At 41.1% G+C, this 21,646-nt stretch overlaps 1 protein-coding gene across 5 annotated transcripts in view; it reads right to left on the reverse strand.

Moving 5' to 3' along the window:
* Positions 1-21,646, reverse strand: part of vmp1 (vacuole membrane protein 1) — a 202,678-nt gene that overhangs the window by 95,089 nt on the left and 85,943 nt on the right. For 4 of the 5 annotated variants that reach the window (XM_043718127.1, XM_043718128.1, XM_043718130.1 and 1 more), the window contains exon 6: positions 9,681-9,845. The exons of the other annotated variant lie outside the window; for it this stretch is intronic. In XM_043718127.1, coding sequence (XP_043574062.1) covers positions 9,681-9,845 — 165 coding nt within the window. The remainder of the gene's footprint in view (positions 1-9,680; positions 9,846-21,646) is intronic. 5 annotated transcript variants of the gene reach the window in all.

The raw sequence follows: 21,646 nt of genomic DNA on the forward strand, positions 1-21,646 counted from the left end.
CTACATTGAACTCCATTTGGCACCTTTCTGCCCAGTTCTGCAGCTTATCTATATCCCGCTGTAACCTGCCACATCCTTCCTCACTGTCTACAACTCCTCCGACTTTCATATCATCCGCAAACCTGCTCACCCAACCTTCTAACCCTTCCCCAGGTCATTTATAAAAATGACAAACAGCAATGGTCCCAAAACAGATCCTTACGGAACACCGCTAGTGATGGCACTCCAAGATGAAACTTTGCCATCAACTACTACCCTCTGTCTTCTTCCAGCCAGCCAACTCCTAATCCAAACCTCCAACTCACCCTCAATGCCATACCTCCGTATTTTTTGCAGTTAACTTCTATAGTTAACTTGGATAAGATGCAATGACAAATACTTGTTAGATGAGAGGACTGGCTTGTGTCAAAATTGGAAAAGTCTGGTAAGTCTCATTTGCCAAATCATATCTTGCAGCTGATGTCCCAGACTCCTCCAATACAATTCCTGCTCTTGCCCTCTCTCTACCAACAGAACAATCTCAAGTGATGACAGACAATGGCATACATTTGGATGGCAATGGCTCTGAGAGTTCTCAAAGTTGATTCCAAACCTCATGCTATCTCATGGCATGGGGTGAAACATTGGCAAGGGAATCTCCTGTAAATTGCCATTTACTGCTCTCCCTCAGCTGATGGATTAGTGCCTCTCCAAGCAGCACATCGACTAGAAGAAGCATTCAGGATATTAAGGACACAGAATGTACTGTGGATTTCAATATCCAATACTCAGTGTAGCTTAGTATACTAAACTGGATAAACCCTGAATCCTGCGTCTGTCAGTCAGGTCTGCAGTAGGTGGTGAGAGCCAGTGAGAGGGGGAAGAAAAACAGGAATACAAGCATGTTTAATAGAAGCATATTATAGTGTAAATACCATTTTTTTAAATCTTGGATTAGAATGGGAATAGGACTGTTTTGAAAGCAAAGACTGAGGAAGGAATTAATGTACTCTGAACAAGTTGCTGGAACTATGCTAATGAGTTATAGAGTCTTACAGCATAGAAAGAGGCCCTTTGATCTAACCAGTCCACACTGACCATAATCCCAAACTAAACTCGTCCCACTTGCCTGCACTTGGCAATACCCCTCTAAACATTTGTTATTCATGTACTTATCTAAATGTCTATTAAATGTTTTAACCGTACCCGCATCCACCACTTCATTTGGAAGTTCATTCCAAGCACAAACCACTGCAGAAAAATTGCCCCCATATCTTCTTAAATCTTTCTCCTACCACCTTAAAAATAGGCCCCGAGTCTAGAAATTCTCTACTCTAGGGAAAAGTCACCTGCCATGCACTTTATCTATTCCCCTCATGATTTTATAAGCCTCTATAAACTCAACCTCCTGTGCTCTAGTGAAAAAGGTCCCAGCTTGTCCAGTCTCTCCTTATAACTCAAACCCTTCATTCCCGGCAATATTCTGATAAACCTCTTCTGAGCCCTTTCCAGTTTAATAGTATCCTTCCTATAACAGGGTGACCGGAACTGGACACAGCACTCTAGAAGAGGCCACACCAACACCCTGTACAACCTCAACATAACGTCAGAACTCCTATTCTCAAAGATCTGCACAATGAAGGCAAGTGTGCTAAACACCTCCTTAACCACACCTTCTTATGAGTTGTGTTATATTCATACTTTGCAAGCAATGGGTGAGGAAATATGATAGCATGGTTCTGCAGTATGTGTGCAGAGCGAAATCTGACTATCACTGGGTAGCGGTTTATGCATTAGCCTGACAACAGCTCTACGATTACCATGAGATTTAGGAGAAGTAGGCAATTCAGGCCATTAAATGAGATTATGGCTGATCTGATATTTGTCTGCCTCCTGTCTTAACTCCATAATCCTCAATTCCCTTATTGATTAAAAAAAAATCTGTCGCTCTGTCTTGAGTACACCTAATGACCTCGCCTCAATACCCCCTGTGGTAAAGAATTCCACACTACCCTTGGAGCAAAACAAAATAAAAATCCTCATTTGGTGCTAAATAGGTGACCCTTGCTCTGAGATTACACCTTTTTAAAAGTTTAGAGGGACAATATCCTCTCTGCATCTACCCTGTCAAGTCCCATCAGAATTTTGCATATTTCAACAAAGTGTCCACACAGTTTTCTACACTGAGTACAAGAACAGTCCACCCAAACTCTTCATAAGAAAATCTCTCTATACTGGGATCAACATAGAGTCAGAGACGTACAGCACAGAAACAGACCCTTTGGTCGACCAGATATCCCAACTTAATCTAGTCCCACCTACCAGCACCTGTCCCTTATCCCTCCAAACCCTTCCTATTCAAATACCTATCCAGATGCCTTTTAAATGTTGCAATCGTACTAGCCTAACACAGTGAATATTTGCTGAACTGCTTCCAATACCAGTGTACCTTTCCTTAGATGGAGATGAACACTGTTCATAATATTCCAGGTGATATATGATTAATGCTTCATTTCATTTTAGTTTTGTATCTTTTTATGATCCATCTCCTTTTAAATAAAAACCAAGTGAATTTGTCTTCCCTCTTACTAACTGAACTTGAAGGCTAGCTGTGATTCATGCATGGATCCCTCTCAAATCCCTCTGCATTGCAGTCTTCTATAGTCTTTTCTTATTTAAATAATATTCGGCTCCTCTGTTCTTCCTGCCAAAGTATATAACCTCAACTTCCCACAGTATATTCCATATGCGAAATTTTTGCCCAATCACAACTTGTCTATACCCCCTGTAAACTTCTGGTGTCATCCTCACCACTTGTATTCTCACCTACTTTGCCATCATCCACAAACTTGGTTGAAATACCTTCACTTCTGTCATCTAGTCATTAACATATTTCGTAAATAACTGTGACCCCAGTGCTAATGCCCTTCTAGCATTCCATTAGTTACAGGTTATCAATCTGAAAATGCACCATGTGGCGTCTTTACTGAACATCTTTTGGAAATACTGATTGGTTCCTGGGCAGATCAACAGCTTATTAGGTGTGAATGATACAGTGGCAGACATTTTCCAAACTGGAAGCAGCAAGATCTAGGTGTGTCTCTCTCTTTCTCTCAGTAAAAGTATCTGAAGAAAGTCTGTTATATTTTTCCACCAGCTAACTAGTAAGTAGAAGACTTTGTAATGAGTGTACCAATCACCCTGTGCTTTTGTCAAGTAAAAGAATCTGAAGAACAGAGATCAAAAAATAGATGATGAGTTTGGGAAGCAATAGGAACATCTCATGAAAAACTTTGGACTGATGTGACTGAACTTTGTTTCCCCAATTCATTTCCCACACTGACATATTTGCTTGCATGTGCGTATGGGTTTTAAAGGGGTCAAGGTTTTAACTGGTAGAGACATTTATTGATAATTCATATCATAGCTGTTTACTTGTGGTTAGATTATATTTATCTGTAATAAATAGCATTCCTTGTTTAGTCCGTAAACCTAGATAATGTTTTTGTTAACCTCTGTTGATAAGTTAGGAACTTTGATTAAGTCATAAAATTTTGTGAAAATCCCAGTTCTAGTGAGGTTGGAGAATCAACATACTTTCAATGTGTCATACTAATAAACAGAGATAATTTTTTGTTATTATTTATTCACAGGATGAGGGAGTCACCAGCTGGATCAGCATTAATTATCCATCCCTAATTGCCAGAGGATAAGTTAAAAGTCAACCACATTGCTATGGGTCTGGAGTCACACGTAGACCAGACCAGGTAAGAATGGCATATTTCCTTACCAAAGGATATTAGTGCATTAGATGGGTTTTTCTTGACAATTGACAATAGTTTCATGGTCATCAATAGACTCTTAATTCCAATTTTTGTTTGGTTGAATTCAAATTACAATACCTACCATGGTAGGATTCAAACCTTGGCCCCCAGAACATTATCTAGGCCTCTGGATTAACAGTACAGTGATAATACCACTAGACCATCGCCACCCCACTCCCCGCCTCGAACAGTCACACAACTAGCTGGTTAAAGTTCTGCAGTCCTTCCTTGCCAATTTGTGAACGGTGGAGGATAATTAAACAACTAACCAGACAAGGAGATTTCACAAACATGATCATCTACACATCAGACCATTATCACCATCCCCTCAGTCTTAATCTATGTAACCCCTGCACCAGTGCCTGTGGATGAGATGATTAACCTTCAATAATGACGTTCTTCCTGTGCGCTGGGTACAACTTCAGAAATCTCCTTCGGTAATCATGGACTTCAGTTTTGCTAGGGCTCCTTGATTTCATGCTTGATCAAATGTCATCTTAACATCAACAATAGTCATTCTTATCACAACTTTGGTATTTAATTATTTTGTCAATGTGTGGACCAAGGCTGAAATTAGGTGATCTTGGTGGAGCCCAAACTAAGCATTTTTGAATTGGTTATGGGAATAGGGTACAGGATTTGGTATGGGTGGAATACTCTTCATAGGGATAATGTGGACTCAATGGGCCAATGATCTACTGAAGTAGGTCTTTTTTTTCCTCACAAGATGGCGGTGCCAGCACAGTAGTGTTTGGATTCCTGAGCCCATCCACTATCTTTCCTCTTTACATTTTGACCTTTTCTTTTCTTGAGACTGGAGCAGTGATAGCATATCAGCAGCTACAGTGTCAGCAGCATGAATTGAGACTTCTGGCAGCAGCTTGGAATGGGGACTCCTGATGGCCGAAGACCAGGAGTGGAGATTCTGGGATGCAGTAGACCTGGAGCATGGACTCTTGGCAGGTGTTAGCAAACTGGCAGCAGTTGCGGCACCATGGTCTCCTGGGGCATCAGCGTTATCGTTGCTGTACCCAGAGCGGGTACTCCTTGATGTCCGGAACACCTTGCAGAAGCACTGGAGCAATGCTGGAGACCCATTTTGAATGGAAGATGGGCTGTATTTAAGTGATTTTTAAAAATTATTTTTGTAACTCAAAGTGGTGCTAGATTGTGGCAACAAACATTTTTCACTATATTTTCCTTGACATCTGTGTCAACATGCCACAAGAAACTGAAACTATAGTTAAATTCGGGCTTGGGCTCATAAGTGGTAAGTGACATCTACATCACCAGAAGGAGAAAACCCAACCATCTCTCCTTGTTGTTCAATGGTGTACAACTGCTGAATTCCTGACCATTAACACTCTGGGAGTTACATTGACTTAAGGATTGATTTCAGGAGCAAATGAAAGTTGGCAATTTCAGAGCAAGTAAGTCAGTTCCTGACTCAAAATCTATCCATTATCTACAAGGCACCACATTATCTACAAGTGAGATGTAATATGATTCCCTCCTCTTGCATGGATGAGTTCAGCTCAAAATACACTCAAAAAAACTGAACACCAAAGACTAAGTAACCCATTTGATTGACAACCCAGCCACGACCTTAAACATGCATCAAAAAGTGCACAGTTGCAGCAATGTGTACCAATGACACAATGTACCAAAGAAACTGTCCAAGGCTTCTTCAACAGCGCTGTCAAAGTCCACAACCACTACCACCTGAAAGAACAAGAACAGCAGTTTTATGGGAACATCATCACCTACTCTTCTCATTGGAAATTAGGGACGAGCCAGTTACACCCATATCATATGAAAGAATAAATAAAAGACTAGTCTGAATTAAATTAGTTTTGAATTGTGTTTGGTTAAGGAAGAATGTTACTCAGAACACTACACCCTGCTCATCCTCGAATGATGACACAGTATCTTTTAAATGCATAAGATGAACAAGCTTAAGATGACATTATCTCATCCATCCTGAACCAGATAGAAAAAAGTTGGATCCAAACTTGATCCATGCCCTATGCAGAGATAACCAAACTCAGAGGGGCTGATGGCATTAAATCTCATTCATTTCAAACAAGAAAGGAAATCTAAACTTCAGCCAGTGTGCATGCTTTTATATTAATGGAAAATATTGTGTGCGCTGGAAATGTGAAATAAAAGCGAAGTGCTGGAATTAATTAGCAAATCTGGCAGCATATTAGGTGAGAAAGAGTTAACACGTTGAGTCAAAAATTACACTTCTTCAAAACTGATACTTGTAGCATATTTCCAGCACTTTCAGAGTTCAAACATTCCTTGGTTGAGGGAACCATTCACACAGGAATAGCCTCAGTTGGAGCAGCCAGCATGGTTAAATAGCTTGCCAACACCCACTATTAAATTCATACTTGAAGAATGTTCACTTAGAGTGTATTGGATACTGTTGCTATTGGTCAAGATGCAATTCACAACGAATAAGCTAATAATATTTCCCACCTCCCCACAACTCCACTTTCTTTTGTCTCAGTTTTTTTCTCTAATCCCAAGTCTTTTCTGGACCACCTCACCCAAATGGTCATTCTTTGTACTTAAATTTCGACAGTGTGTGTCAATTATGCACTACCAGAGAACAAATTTGATATCATTTTCAACAGCTTTACACATGCAGATTTTTCGAGGAGAGTCTGCTGTACAACATGACAGGAGTCTAGCCAATCTCTCATGCCTTGCAGAACGCATTTGCAGCTCTTAAGCATGATATCAGCCAAGATCAAATAGTTAACGAAGGGAGAAAACTTAGAAACAAACAGTAGAAAATTGTAGAAGCTTCCTAACAGTCCTTAAACTCTTAATTAAATGTTAAATCATACATCACAGGAGACCACTTGGCCCATCATACCTATTCAATTCTTTGAAAAGGCTTTCCACATTTTTTTCTCACTATCCTAGTTTTCCTCACAGCCCTTTGGGCACACCGTCTTCTCCCTATCCAATTCAACCATGTACCGATTCCATGCTCCATTTTCCACTTCTGTCTCATATGAATGATACTCAACCTACAGCCCACTCCAGAGAATTTTGTTCAGCTCAATAGCTGTTTGACTGGTAGATGAATTTACAACTTATAGAGTCAGAGTCATATAGCATAGCAACAGATCCTTTGGTCAAACTCATCCACGTCGACCAGACATTCCAATTTGACCTATTCCCATTTGGAAGAATGTGTCCCATATCCCTCTAAACCGTTCGTATTATTATACCCATCCAGATGCCTTTTAAATGTTAAAATTGTATCAACCTCCACCACGTCCTCTGGCAACTTGTTCCATACACGCACCACACTCTGTGGAAAAAGTTACCCCTCAGGTCCTTTTTAAATCTTTTACCTCTCACTTTAAACCTATGTTCTCGAGTTTTGGACTTCCCCATTCCAGGATAAAGACCTTGGCTACTCACCCTATCCATACCTCTCATGATTTCTGAATTTCTTCGAGTTCACCCCTCCGTCTCCAACTCTTCAGGAAAAACAGCCCCATCCTATTCAGCCTCTCCCTACAGCTTAAACCCAGCAACATCCTTGCAAATCTTTTCTGCATCTTCTCAAGTTTAATGACATCCTTTCTTTAGAAGGGCAGCCAGAACTGCATGCAGTATTCTAAAGTGGCCTCACCAATGTTCATTCAAAAGCTTCCCACAACTAATAATGACATAACCTTACATGGAAAGGATACTGACCAGGAAAAAAAATGATGTAAGGCTTATTGTTTTTAGAATTTTTTCAGTTGAAGGTGAAGTTTCAAACACAAGTATTAGTAAAGGATTTTACAAGGAGCTGCTCTTTCAATTACAGGACCTTCCTTTGCTGCTGCAAGGTTTACTGGGGAACCTATCAGCAACAAATATGAGGGAGAGATTTTCTGTGACTGGAGGAATAACAAGCAGCTAGAGGCCTGGAGCTGTGAAGCTAAGTAATTGGGCCAGGTCTCCAATAGGGTGCTTTGGCTTTGGACAAGGTGACGAAGGAGATAATTGCACCACGAGAAAATGGCAATGAGAGTCAGATGGCAGAAGGAACTGCAAATTAGGCCATGACAGTGAGTGGCGTGAGGAAGACAGAAATGACAGTCTGGCAATTTGGTTACTCCCACTATGTAATCTTTCATTTGTTTGTTAAATAGCCATTTACCAAAGAGCATTTAAGTTTCTCCAGAAAGAAGAACCTGGCCACTTTCATTTCCATGCAAAATTCATGCTGGTGGAAATCTGGAGCACCAAGCCTTAGATTTCCTTAGACTTAAGAGGGCAAATAAGTCAGACAGATTTAGAAGGGTCAGGCAGGGATGGCATGTTGTAGGGGATCTACAGCAAAGAGTGAGAATTAAAAGGGATCAGGCAGAAAGAGGTAAAGGGATAAGAGTGTGGGAAAAGAAAAGGGAATATTTGATTTGATTTATTATTGGCACATCCCTAGATCAGTAAAAAGCATTATATTGCATGCAAACCAGACAAATCATTCCTTGCATCAGTACATCAGGGTAATAGAACAGGATGCAGAATATAGTGGTACAGCTACAGAGAAGGAGAGAGAAAGATCAACTCTAATATAGGAGTGGTGCATTCATAAATCCAAAAACAGTGGGGAAGAAGCTGTTCTTGAATTAGCTGGTACATGTTTCAAACTTTTGTATCTTCTGCCCGATGGAAGAGGAGAGTATAACCAGGATGGGAGGGGACTTTGATTATATTGGCTGCTTTCCCGAGTCAGCAAAAAGTGAATGAATGGAAGGAAGATGGAGAGAAGAGAAGCAGGATCAAAGAGAAGGAAACCTCAGGCTAAGAGTCAACTCACTTCTGACCACCAATTTCCTTTGAATTACACCAATGACTGCTCGGAGTGGCTACACGAGGCAGCAACCCATGGTCAGTATTAATTAAACCTAACTCCTTAGCTCAACCCAGTCACCACCCCCTTCCCCAGTGATCATAATTGGGGCTCATCATTTTTCTCATTACCATTGTTTCTTAACCAAAAAAAAACTTTGGTTTCACTATTAAGCTTTACTGCTTGACACTTTTTTAAAATTTGCATTTCTATCAATTTTTTTGAATTATTTTGAAGACATTCATGATTGTTGTGTCAATACACATATGCCCTTGGATCCAGTCTGCTCAGCCATTCAATCATAGCTAATGTATTTCTCAGTTCCATGCTCCTGTCTTTTCCCATAACTTTTGATCCACTTACTAATCCAAAACCTATCCATCGCTGTCTTAAAACATACTCAGTTACTTGGCTTCCACAGCCTTCTGTAGCAATGTGTTCTACCATCCTCTGGCTGAAGAAATTCCTCCTCACCCCAGTTCTAAAGGGTCACCCCTTCATTCTGAGGCATTCTGAAATTTGCTCACTGACACCACCACCACCTCCTGCAAAGGCATTAAATGTGCCCACTTCCTCGTGCCAAAAGGTTGGCTTCCTCTATCCTGCATAAATTCCTTTCAATGTTATTCTGGATCCCATCCAATTATCTTGACCTGAACAGCCTCCTGAACTGCACAAGTCTATCAGGCCCATTGATCAAAGACATATCTAATTATTTCCACTGTCCTGCTCTTTTCATATGTCTGCTCCCAAACCGCTATCCAATACCTCAATTCATTCCACAACTTTGGATTCCCCCAACGCAATCTCTCATCCCCAATACTATATGCCCCAATTTCATAATCCCTATTCCAACTTCTTATCCCAATCTCGTTCTCTTGTCGTATGCCCAGTCCCCTACCCAAGTCATACCATTTTCTTTAAAGCAGTGTAATGTATTTTAATATTGCATACTGGTACAAGACACCAATAAAATTCACAAGTAAATTAGATGATGGGAATCTTACCCACATGCAGGCCTCCAGCCTGACTTTGGAAATAATGGCCCACAGTGAGATAGTCTCTTCCAACCTCTCATCTGGACAGATTATTTTATCTGGGTACGGAGGTTCCGGGAAATTCACAGAGTTACATTCATAAGCAGCCAATGTCACTGAAGCAATATGTGGACCCTGAAGATAATGTATAAAAAATAATGTTTAATTATGGAAGAATAGAACTTCTGTCATTTTCAAAACTTCAGAGCTACTAAACTGCATCATATCTTGCATTTAAGAAAACTGATTATTTCTTATAATAGATGTTTAAAAGGGATCTTTAAAATGCAACAAATGCATGAAGCTTATTTTGGGGCAAGTCTCTGATCTTATTTGGATTTATCAAGTCATATAGCAAGAGAATGAAGGAAGGGAAATTTAAAAGAAAAAAGAATGCCAACCAGCAACATGAAGAGAAAGTAATGTACGTGAAATCCCCTTACATTCATTCCTATTATTTAAAACTAGGTATACGATCTTTAATTCTAAGCACACACAAAAAATTCAGCAAACAAGCCTACACTCACTGCCAGCTTTTTTTTCCAAGAGACGGCAATGTGTTTTAGACATAAATCACTGTGCGAAATATAGAATCTTGATGAATTATTTTCTGCTTGGCTTGATATACTCAGTGCAAAGCTAAACAACGCTGTATTGAAGCTGCACAGTTGCGCAGGTCCTTTGAAATTCTGTGAAAACCAAATCGATGTGCCTATGCATTGATTTCTGCTTTTGGAAGTCAATGCTGTACATGGATTTCTGATGTCCCTGCACAGAAAAAAGGAATTTGGGTGTATCGGTTACAAGCGAGTTGCAAAAATTGGGATCTCCCTCTCCCTTTCTTAGCGACTCATTAAATATTAAGCTGCATATATTAAAAAGACACTTCTTTATGGTTAATTTTGGAGGAGGCTGTAAAAGAGCCAAAGCAAATAAAATTCAACTTGTCCTACATCTCATAGTATCTCAAGAATGTCCCAAATCAATGAATGATTTTTTTTTAAGAGAGAGTTTAATTCATCATTAGTCAAGTATGGTAGTTAAAATGGGACACGATCCACAAACAGTAAACTGAACAACTTGAAGGTAATTTGACAATATTAGCTAAAGGAGGAATGCTGGATCACTTGTGAAGAACAACCTCTGGTTTAAACAATGCTATGGTACCTTTTCTTTTCACCTGAATAAGCAGACATAGCGTCACTATTCTGCATCCAAAATATATGTACAGCACTATTCAGTCAAGTATGTCTGCTCAAGTTGTTAGAATTAGACTCGTACCCAGAAAACTTCTGACTCAGAAGAGATGTGCACTTGGCAAAGCAACACAATGATTATATACTTGAGGGGATTGCACATGTGACTTGGGAGCAGGCGTATCTATTCAACCCTTCAGGCTTGGTCTGTCATTCAATAAGATTGCAGCTAATCCAGTTGTGGTCTCAACTTCATTTACCTCTATAAATTCCTTTGTCTATGAAAGCCTGAATTTATTCAAGGAGGAATTAATGGCCCAGCCTCCACCATTCTCTGGGGGAGCGGGCAAGAGAAATCCACATATTAATGACTCTAAGAAAATAACAAATTCTATTCTTAAAAGGGAGATCTTTATTCTTTAGCTGTGTAACCAGAATTGCAAATACATTAATTTGTACATTAACAGACAAAACTCAAACCTAGTAATTATTGGAAATATTAGAATTTAACCGTATTTAATGCTGTGCATGCAGCCCCTAACAAGGGCTTATCATTCCTGTCTGAATTTGGTATTGAAATCAATACTTGACTTTTATGTGCATATTTTAAAAATATCTACATTGTATGTCCAGCTAAATTAGAGCTACACATTTGCACATCAGACTTGAACTGGTAGCTTTTATTTCAGGTTCAACAAACAGAGGCAAATTTCAGAAAGCTACTTTATTCTCAGCCAGATAGGCAGGGAAGGAGGAAGATAAAGTGGTCAACTTATAAGAAACAATTCAACAGCAAAACAAAAGCAAGCTACCTTGTTTTGTTTTTAAGTATCCTCAAGAGACTAACTGGGCTGGTGCTCCAGTAAATATCCAGTTGATGGTTCATATGTTTTAACAGGTAAAGTCACTACAGTCCAAGAGGACCATAGGGCTATTATCTCACTCAAGAGAAATGATTGGTAAAGTTTCACCCAACGGTCATCATGCCTCAGATAATGGACAAAGCTGACGAGGCAGCACCTACATACTAACTTAAGTCAGTATGGGAATTTAACTTGCGCTGTTGTCCGGTTGTCCAGCCAAGTGAGCTAATGATCCATTTGTGTTTTATGTTGGGATATTGACACAGAGGTGGCTCCAAACAGCATGTGCTGCTGTTGGCAAACTACAGGCAGTTACGGATAAGGAGAATATCCAGGGAGTGTTGGCTTGGGAAAAGTAAGAGCTCAAAACCAGCCCTGGAAAGTCAAAATAGTTCAATGCTGCTGAAACTGGGTCAGGAAAGCCTACAAGCAATACTGTCTCTTTTTTAAAGATCAATTCATTCAGGAAGTTGGGTGTCACTGGCTATTTACTGCCCATCCCTATTTGTCCTTGAGAAGGTGGGAATGGTGAGTGCCTTCTTGAACTACTGCAGTCTATTTGGTTTTGATAGACCAACGATGCCATTTGGGAGAATTCAAGGATTTAATGACAATAAAAGAACAGTGATATATTACCAATTTAGGATAGTAGGTGCTTTGAAGAGGAACCTACAGGTGTGGAATTCGTTGTATCTGTTGCCCTTATATTCTAGGTGATAGTGGTCAGGGGTTTGGAAGATGCTGTCTGAGCAGTCTTGATGAAATATTGTAATGTTACACACTGTTACTACTGAGCATCAGTGCATGTTTGTGGATGTACTTTGTCCTGAATTGTGTTGAGCTATTTGAATGCTGTTGAAGCTGCACTCGCCCAAGCAGGTGAGAAGTATTCCATCATATTCCTGACATGTTCAAACCCTGTGCACCATATAGAAGGCACAAGTCACATGATGAGTTACTCACTGAAGGATTCCTAGCCTCTGGCCTGCTGTTGTAGTCATAGTACTTATATGACAAGTCCAGTTTAATTTCTGGTCAATGGTAGCTCACAGAAGTTCAGTAGGGATTCAGAAATGGTAATTCCATCAATAAGGTTCTTTCTTGATGGTGAAAGTGAGGTCTGCAGACGCTGGAGATCAAAGCTGAAACTTTATTGCTGGAACAGCACAGCAGGTCAGGCAGCATCTAGGGAACAGAAGATTCGACGTTTCGGGCACATGCCCTTCTTCAGGAATGAGCAGAGAGTGTTCAGCAGGAGAAGATAAAAGGTAGGGAGGAGGGACTTGGAGGAGGGGCGTTGGAAATGTGATAGGTGGAAAGAGGTCAAGGTGAGGGTGATAGGTCGGAGTAGGGTGGGGGCGGAGAGGTCAAGAAGAAGACTGCAGGTCAGGAGGGCGGTGCCGGGCTGGAGGGATCCGGCTGAGACAAGGTGGGGGGAGGGGGGATGAAGAAACTGGTGAAGTCCAAGTTCATCGCCTGCGGTTGGAGGGTTCCCAGTCGGAAGATAAGATGCTCCTCCTCCGACCGTCGGGTTGTTGTGGTTTGGCGGTGGATGAGTCCAATGACCTGCATATCCTCGGTGGAGTGGGAGGGGGAGTTGAAATGCTGTGCTACAGGTTGGTTGGGTTGGTTCGTCCGGGTGGCCCAGAGGTGCTCTCTGTGTCGCTCCGCAAGTAGGCGGCCTGTCTCCCCAATATAGAGGAGGCCACACCGGCTGCAGCGGATGCAGTAGATGATGTGGGTGGAGGTGCAGGTGAATCTGTGGCGGATATGGGAGTTTCCTTTTGGGCCTTGGAGAGGAGTGAGGGGGGAGGTGTGGGCGCAAGTGTTGCACCTCCTGCGGTTGCAAGGGAAGGTGCCGGGAGTGGTGGTTGGGTCGGTGGGGGGTGTGGATCTGACAAGGGAGTCGCGGAGGGAGTGGTCTCTACGGAAAGCTGATAGGGGAGGGGAGGGAAATATATCCTTGGTGCTGGGTCTGTTTGGAGGTGGCGGAAGTGACGGCGGATGATGCGCTGTACATGGGGGTTGGTGGGGTGGTAGGTGGGGGCCAGTGGGGTTCTGTCCTGGTGGCGGTTGGTGGGGCGGGGCTCAAGGGCGGAGGAGCGGGAAGTGGAGGAGATGCGGTGGAGGGCACCGTCGACCACGTCGCCTTCCTGACCTGCAGTCTTCTTCTTGCCCTCTCCGCCTCCACCCTACTCCGACCTATCATCTTCACCTTGACCTCTTTCCACCTATCACATTTCCCACGCCCCTCCTCCAAGTCCCTCCTCCCTACCTTTTATCTTCTCCTGCTGAACACTCTCTGCTCATTCCTGAAGAAGGACATGTGCCCGAAACGTCGAATCTTCTGTTCCCTAGATGCTGCCTGACCTGCTGTGCTGTTCCAGCAATAAAGTTTCAGCTCTTTCTTGATGGTCACTGCCTAGTAATTGTGTGGCACAATTGTAACTTGCTACAAACTGGATGTTGTCCCAGCTGCATGTGGATATGAACTGCTTCAGTATTTTAGCAGTTATGAATGTACACTATTAAGCACCAATCAGTACGCTTCCCATTTCTGATTTTATGAGGGAGGGAAGGTCATTATTGAAGCAGCTGAAAAGGAGGTTAGATTAGATTAGATTAGATTACTTACAGTGTGGAAACAGACCCTTCGGCCCAACAAGTCCACACTGACCCGCCGAAGCGCAACCAACCCATTGCCCTACATTTACCCCTTTTACCTAACACTATGGGCAATTTAGCATGGCCAATTCACCTGACCTGCACATCTTTGGACTGTGGGAGGCAACCGGAGCACCCGGAGGAAACCCACGCAGACACTGGGAGAATGTGCAAACTCCACACAGTCAGTCGCCTGAGTCGGGAATTGAACCCGGGTCTCTGGCGCTGTGAGGCAGCAGTGCTAACCACTGTGCCACCGTGCCGCCCACTCTTAAGATGCTACAACTGACGGACTCTTGTGGCAGTGGTAGTGTCCCTACCTCTGGATCAAGAGGTCCAGGTTCAAGTCCCACCTGCTCTAGAGGTGTGCCATAACATATCTGTATAGGTTGATTAGAATATTTACACCGAGGAAGTCCTGCAAGGGTGCCCTGGAGCTGAGATGACTCACCAACAATAACTACCACTATTGTCTGTTGTGCTATGTCTTCCAGCAGTGTTTTCCCAGTTTCCATTTGCTCCAGTTTTACTAGGGCTCCTTGATGCCAAACTCTTCAATGTGAACGTAAGTGTCAAGAGTAGTCATGACTATCTCAACTCTGGAATTCAGCTGTTTCAACTATACTTAAATTAACACAAGCAAGTAAGATTGGCATTTAGAACTTCAGCTGAAACTTGTTGGCTCATTAACTCTGAAATTGTGCCAGTAATTTGGACAGAGAAGCATTTTCAGGATTCCTAATAAATTTGGGTCCCAAAAGAAGAGACTGAACTACTAAATATGAGCAGTAACTGAGTCAAGATCAGAGATTCAGGGCATTCCAGGGCTAGATCTTAAAAAGAAAAAATGGGAGCCCTTCACCAAAAATTGAATTTAAAATCCTTTTGACCCACTGTAGTACTAACATCTAGGTGAAACCTGCCCTGAACACACCAACCATTTAAAGTGTAGTCTCTGCAGTTTTCAACTGTGGTTTCTGTTTACTTTTGTTAAGGTAAAGTCACCATTGTCTTACCAGATCATAGGGCTGCTCTCTCATGACAGAGACACAACTGATGGTAATTTAAACTGAAGGTCACCACACCTCAGGCAAGGGATTAGATTGAGAAAAGGAGTCCTTCATGGTAACCTCAGCTGGTGTGAGAATTAAACCCAAACAGACTGCATTACAAATCAGTCTTTCAGTGAACTGAGCTGACCCATCTTTTATTAGCCTTAGGTTAATCCTGAACGTCAGAATCCAAGTTGCATACACAATATTTTTGCTTTATAATCATTACTGTACTTGTTCATCATACCCATTTAGTCATTATTGCTTTTGGTTATGTTGAAGTTTATATAATAAAGATCATCTGGTATTTCAATTCAACCCTAGATTCATGTCAATTATTTTCTTGCCCTAGATTTTTCCATGTTTTTAGTAAGATTATGGTCTATCACCAAATCCTAATGAAAATCAGGGCTTGTCCAGTATTCTTATAACTGGAATTACAAAAGTATTGGTACAGACATTGTAAAAGGCTACCAACCTCTCTCAGTATAATCTACAATCAAGTACACATAATTTTTAAAAATGTACTTTCTTCTATCTCAGTTTAGTCGGAGGGTTTGGAATTTTTCTTTTGCCATTCTTTTTAATGAGTCATCAAAACAGTCTCCCAGAGAGGGCAGACATCAACACAGAACATCGGTCAACCACACTGCCTCCCTCCCTAATTTTCCTCTGGACAGCTCAACCATCTGAATGGCAGAAATTCCACATTTTTCCTTTGGAAAATAAATGTAACCAATATTTACATTTTACATTTGCTACATCATTTTTTTGGCAATTTTTGAGACACATTTTTCTCATCAAGGACAGTTCCAAAGCCCCAAGCACTCATGGCTGTTATAGCTCTGTCGGGAGCAATTCTGAAGATTATACATGACAAGTTGTTTCTCTGGAAAATGTAATTAAACACCTGACCGGCAGCTTCTGAGAAGAATTATAGACAGCAGCATTTACAGAAGCAATATGCAGAAAGGAACAGTAACACAATTTTCTCATGTTTAATAACTAGAAACAAACTTCCGTGTCCAAGGTATCAACTCTGATAGTGGTCTTCTCCTTTTAAGCTCAGTTCATCTACAAATCACAATGGCTTCAATACCAAATTTTAACATTGTCCTAATTTGGCTTAGATAGTATTTTTGCCTTTCATTTAAGAAACTAAGCATTCAAGTCTACTTCAGGGTTCAGACACCTAACCCAAGTCAATACTTCCTTATAGTATTGGGGAAGTGATATATAATTGGTGTCTGTTTAACACCTTGTCAAAGACCAAGTCTTTTCTACTTGCTCTGGTGCTTTAGATAGATGGTATGTTGCCTCCCAGGTGCTCGGGTCAGGGATGTCACCAATCAGCTTCAGAGCATTCTAAAAGGGGAGGGTGAACAGCTAGTTGTCTTGGTGCATTAGGCACCAACGATGCAAGTAAAAAAACGAGATGAGAGCCTGAAAGCAGAATTCAGGGAGCTAGGAGAGAAGTTAAAAAAAGAGGACCTCAAAGGTAGTGATCTTGGGATTACTACCAGTGCCACGTGCTAGCCAGCATAGAAATGAAAAAAGCAGGTAGGATGGACACGTGGCTTGAAGGATGGGGTCAGATTCGTTGGGACATTGGGACCGGTTCTGGGGAAGGTGGTCTACACCTGAACCAGACTGGAACAAATGTCCTTGGGGGACTTTTTAAACTAATGTGGCAGGGGGCTGGGAACCAGAAGAGAAGACAAATAGACAGCGAGGTGGAAACTGGAGACTAAGAATCATGAAGATAGCATTAATAAGGGGAAGAATAGGCAGAGATTAGATGAACGCAAAAGAACTAGTGGCCTGAAGTGCGTATACTTTAATGCAAGAAACATAGTGGGTAAGGCAGATAAACTTAGGGCTTGGATTGGTGCCTGGGAGTTTGACATTATTGCAATCACAGAGACTTGGTTGAAGGTAAGGCTTGATTGGCAACTAAATGTTCCAGGATATAGATGCTTCACACAGGGCAGGGAGGGAATTTGGGCGTGCATTGCTGGTCAGGAATGATACCACAGCTGTGCTCAAGGAAGACACTATAGAGGGCTTGAATAGTGAGGCATTATGGGTGGAGCTGTGAAATAAGAAGGATGCAGTTACATCGTTGGGGCTGTATTACAGGCTGCCCAACAGTGAGTGTGAGGTAGAAAAACAAATAGATAAACAGATGGTGGAAACAGATGTAGGAGGTAACAGGGTGGTGGTGATGGGAGATTTTAATTTTCCTAACGTTGACTGGGATCCACTTAGAGTCAGAGGTTGGACAGAGACGCATCCAGAAGAGTTTTCTAGAGATGTATGTAAATAATCCAACGAGGGAAGGGGCCATATGGGACCTGGCGTTGGGGAATGAGCCAGGCCAGGTGGTAGAAGTTGCGGTGGGGGATTTCTTTGGGAACAGTGACCATAACTCTTAATTTTAGAATATTCATAGACAAAGATGAGAATGGTCCTAAGGGAAGAGTACTAAACTGGGCCAAGGCCAATTATTTAAAAATTAGACAAAGCTGAGAAATGTGGATTGGACACAGCTATTTGAAGGGAAGTCCACATTTGATATGTGGGAGACTTTCAGAGATAGGTTAAAGATAGTGCAGGATAGGCATGCCCTGTTGAAAGCAAAGGATATGAAAGGCAAGATTCGTGAACTGTAGATGACAGGAGAAATCGTGCGACTAGCTAAGAGGAAAAGGGAAGTGTACGTAAGGTCCAGGCAGTTAAGAACAGAATGGGGCCTGGAGGAATAGCGGAAGAGTAGGACCAGTCTTAAACGAGGAATCGAGCAGGCTAAAAGGAGTCATGAAATAGCTTTAGCGAGCAGAATTAAGGAGAATCCCAAAGCCTTTTATTCTTATATAAGAAGCAAGCAGGTAACCAGAGAAAGGATTGGTCCACTAAAGGATAATGAAGGATGGCTCTGTGTCGAACCTGAGAGAATGGGTAAGATTCTGAATGATTGCTTTGCATCAGTGTTCACTGAGGAGAGGGACATCATGAATGTTGAGATTAGAGATGGAAGTTTGATTACTCTAGATCACATTGACATAAGTAGGCAAGATGTGTTGGGTAAACTAGAGATTAAGATGGACAAATCTCCAGTACCAGATGGGACTTATCCCAGGTTGCTGAGGGAGGCGAGAGGGGAAAAAGCTGGGGCCCTGACAGATATCTTTTTAGCATCCTTAAACACAGGTGAGGTGCCAAAGGACTAGAGGGTTGCTCATGTTGTCCCCCTGTACAAGGGTAGTAGGGATATTCTGGATAACTACAGACCAGTGAGCCTGACGTCAGTGGTGGGAAAGTTGTTGGAGAAGGTACTCGGGGATAAAATCTATTTATATTTGAAAACGAATGGGCTCATCAGTGATAGGCAACATGATTTTCTTTGGGGGGAGATTGTGCCTTACCAACTTAAAGTTCTTTGAGGAAGTGACCAAGTTGATGGATGAAGGATGGGGAGCAGAGGGATACAGATGCTTAGGAATTGAGCGACAGGTTTAGACAGTGGATTTGGATCGGCTCAGGATTGGAGGGCTGAAGGCCCTGTTCCTGGGCTGGAAGTTTTCTTTGTTCTTGAGTAATAACATTTGAGGGGAAGCAACTTACTGGTTTTTTGAGTACCATTTTCACAAGTTCACCTTAATGAACATGACCAAAAATAGATCCAGTGATTAAATTGGTGTTTGGTAAACCTTTGGTAAATAAAATGCCTACTTTTACTTAAAGAGCCCATGATTTTAGAGACAAAGTTACATAGAGAGTGTTCTACTCATCTAACTTGTCAATGCCAGCTTTTATGCTCCACACAAGCATCCTGTCACCCACCTTCATGTAGTTTTATATGCTGCAGCCCATCCAAGGGCAGTAAATCCAGGCCAAGCCAGTAGCGTAAACATGTTGAGTGAATAAAAAAAACCTTCTATTCCTTTCTCTCCCCTTGTGTGCTTATCTAGCTTAAATGTTCAACTCAATCACTGCATGATAGTACATTACACATTCTAACCTTTCTTTGGGTAAAGAACTTTCTCCTAATTACTTGTGATTGGACATGAGTGTCTACTTTGTACTTTTGACTCTTACTTTTGGACTCCCTATTAAAACAGAAAAACATTTCTCCAATCTACCCTTTTAAACTCTTTCATTTTCTTGAAGACTTCTTCAAGCTCAACCTTTGGTCTGATCAGGCCTCCTGCCAAATATATCCACATAGTTCTCATATCGTGCTCATGAATTTTATTTTTATTTGCACCTTCACCAATATCTGTATATTTTTTGTATACTATGAAAGTCCTGAATAGTACTGACTACTCCAAGGGTGATGTAATTAAAATTTTCTACAAGCTTAGCATGTTTTTATCCCCCCTCAATTCTAACTCTCTAGAAGTAAACGTAGTTTTCTAAAACAAAAGGCTGTATTAATCTAAATCTACCTCATTTAGATTGTTAAGCAAGATGCATGTATTTTCCTTTACGTTTCCTTACCGCACCACTTCACAATTATCTACTTTGAAATTCATTCACAACCTATGCCACAAGTTTATGAATATCTCCCTGTATTTTATTGTTGTTTCATAAGCAACTCAATCCAAAGTTTCTTTCTTTCTTCTGTTTCGTGCTTTCCTCAACTTTTGTGCACTCAAACATACATTGATGCCAATCATAATAGATCGGACAAAAATAAAGAATGCTAAATCTTGGACATTGTAAAATCATTCATTGTTTGTGAATTGCAAATAAATAAAGATCTAAAACACTCAACTTAAATTGAATCATTTCCTGGTCAACGTTTTCAGGATCGCACAACAGATTCCTCTTAAGCAAATCTGTGCAGCACCAGGGACTGCTCTTAAACACTTCTGATAGCCCGTTTTTAAATATACCAAGGGTCAAAGTCAATGAGCCTGAATCCAAGGTTATCAGAACTGTTCACCCTTAATCATTTCTTCAGCAGATCAAAGTTGAGATCTGTCAGCGTATTGTATTCAATTGTTATAAAATTGGCTCAAGAGTTCACTAATCCTCAAATATAAATGAAGTACACGCAAAAGGCTGCTGACTCTAATTTATAACAGATGAATAATCATAGTTCCCTTATATTTGCACTATGGAAACTGTTAAATCAACCAAAAACAGACATTATAAACAAAGCAGGCCACATGTTTTGTGGTTTACCATCAAGACATTGGCAGGAGCTTAACTCTGTTTATAACACAGTTTTCAGGGTTTAAGTACTTAACTATTTTGCAGTTTGACAGAAATTGTATCACTATATTTTTCATTTCTTTAAAAACAATTCTTTTAACATCTGGATTTCTTCTTTCAAGCTGGGATAGAATTGGGGGTGGTTAGAAGAAAAAAGACAAAATGTACTAGAGAGGATCTGATTTCACAAAAATGATGTGGTGCATGAAAAAAAAAATCACATGATCCAATATGATTTATTTCGTTGTTTATGAACTTCAATGATCTAGCAATGAAAGGACTTTTGGTCCATAGGTTAGACTGCAATAGATGTGCTGAAATCAGTATGTTGTTTTATCTTTGTTTCTGATTCTCCACCACCTCCCCCCCCCGCCTAGCCCTTTACACCGCAGAGTCATTTGTTTGCTACATTTTTCCATCCCTTGATATTCAATGTTGACTTCCCAACTCCCATGAAGCTACAGTGTTCTCCTTCCTCTATGCTTCATCAATCTGAAGTGTGAAATGGCATTTCTGGGCAGCATTTTTTTTAATTTAAATTTTTAAGTTTTAGCATATGTAAAAATCAAATGCTGGTTACAATAAAATTATGCAAGCACTGAAGTGTTTTGAAGATCACACTGTGGAAATTTGTAGGCTTTTCTTAGAAGACAGCTTTGGAACAAAGGAATATCAGAGCTGTACATTTTTTTTCCAAACTCATTTTCTTTACATGCTGGAAACATATCTTAACAGCAAACCATTCATCACAGAACTGCAAGGTGCCAAAAACAGTACTTAGATAGAGAATATCTTTCAGCTGTCATTTTACAAAGTTTGCAAAAGGCAAAGGTCTATAATTTGTCCTCCTGCAATGAGTATTAAGGCTCTCTTCCCACATACAGTGACTCATTCTGTACATATTCCTGTGGTCAATACACTTCAACAGCTGCAGAGAGAAG

This window comes from Chiloscyllium plagiosum, chromosome 28 (assembly GCF_004010195.1).
Source record: "Chiloscyllium plagiosum isolate BGI_BamShark_2017 chromosome 28, ASM401019v2, whole genome shotgun sequence".
NCBI lineage: Eukaryota > Metazoa > Chordata > Chondrichthyes > Orectolobiformes > Hemiscylliidae > Chiloscyllium > Chiloscyllium plagiosum.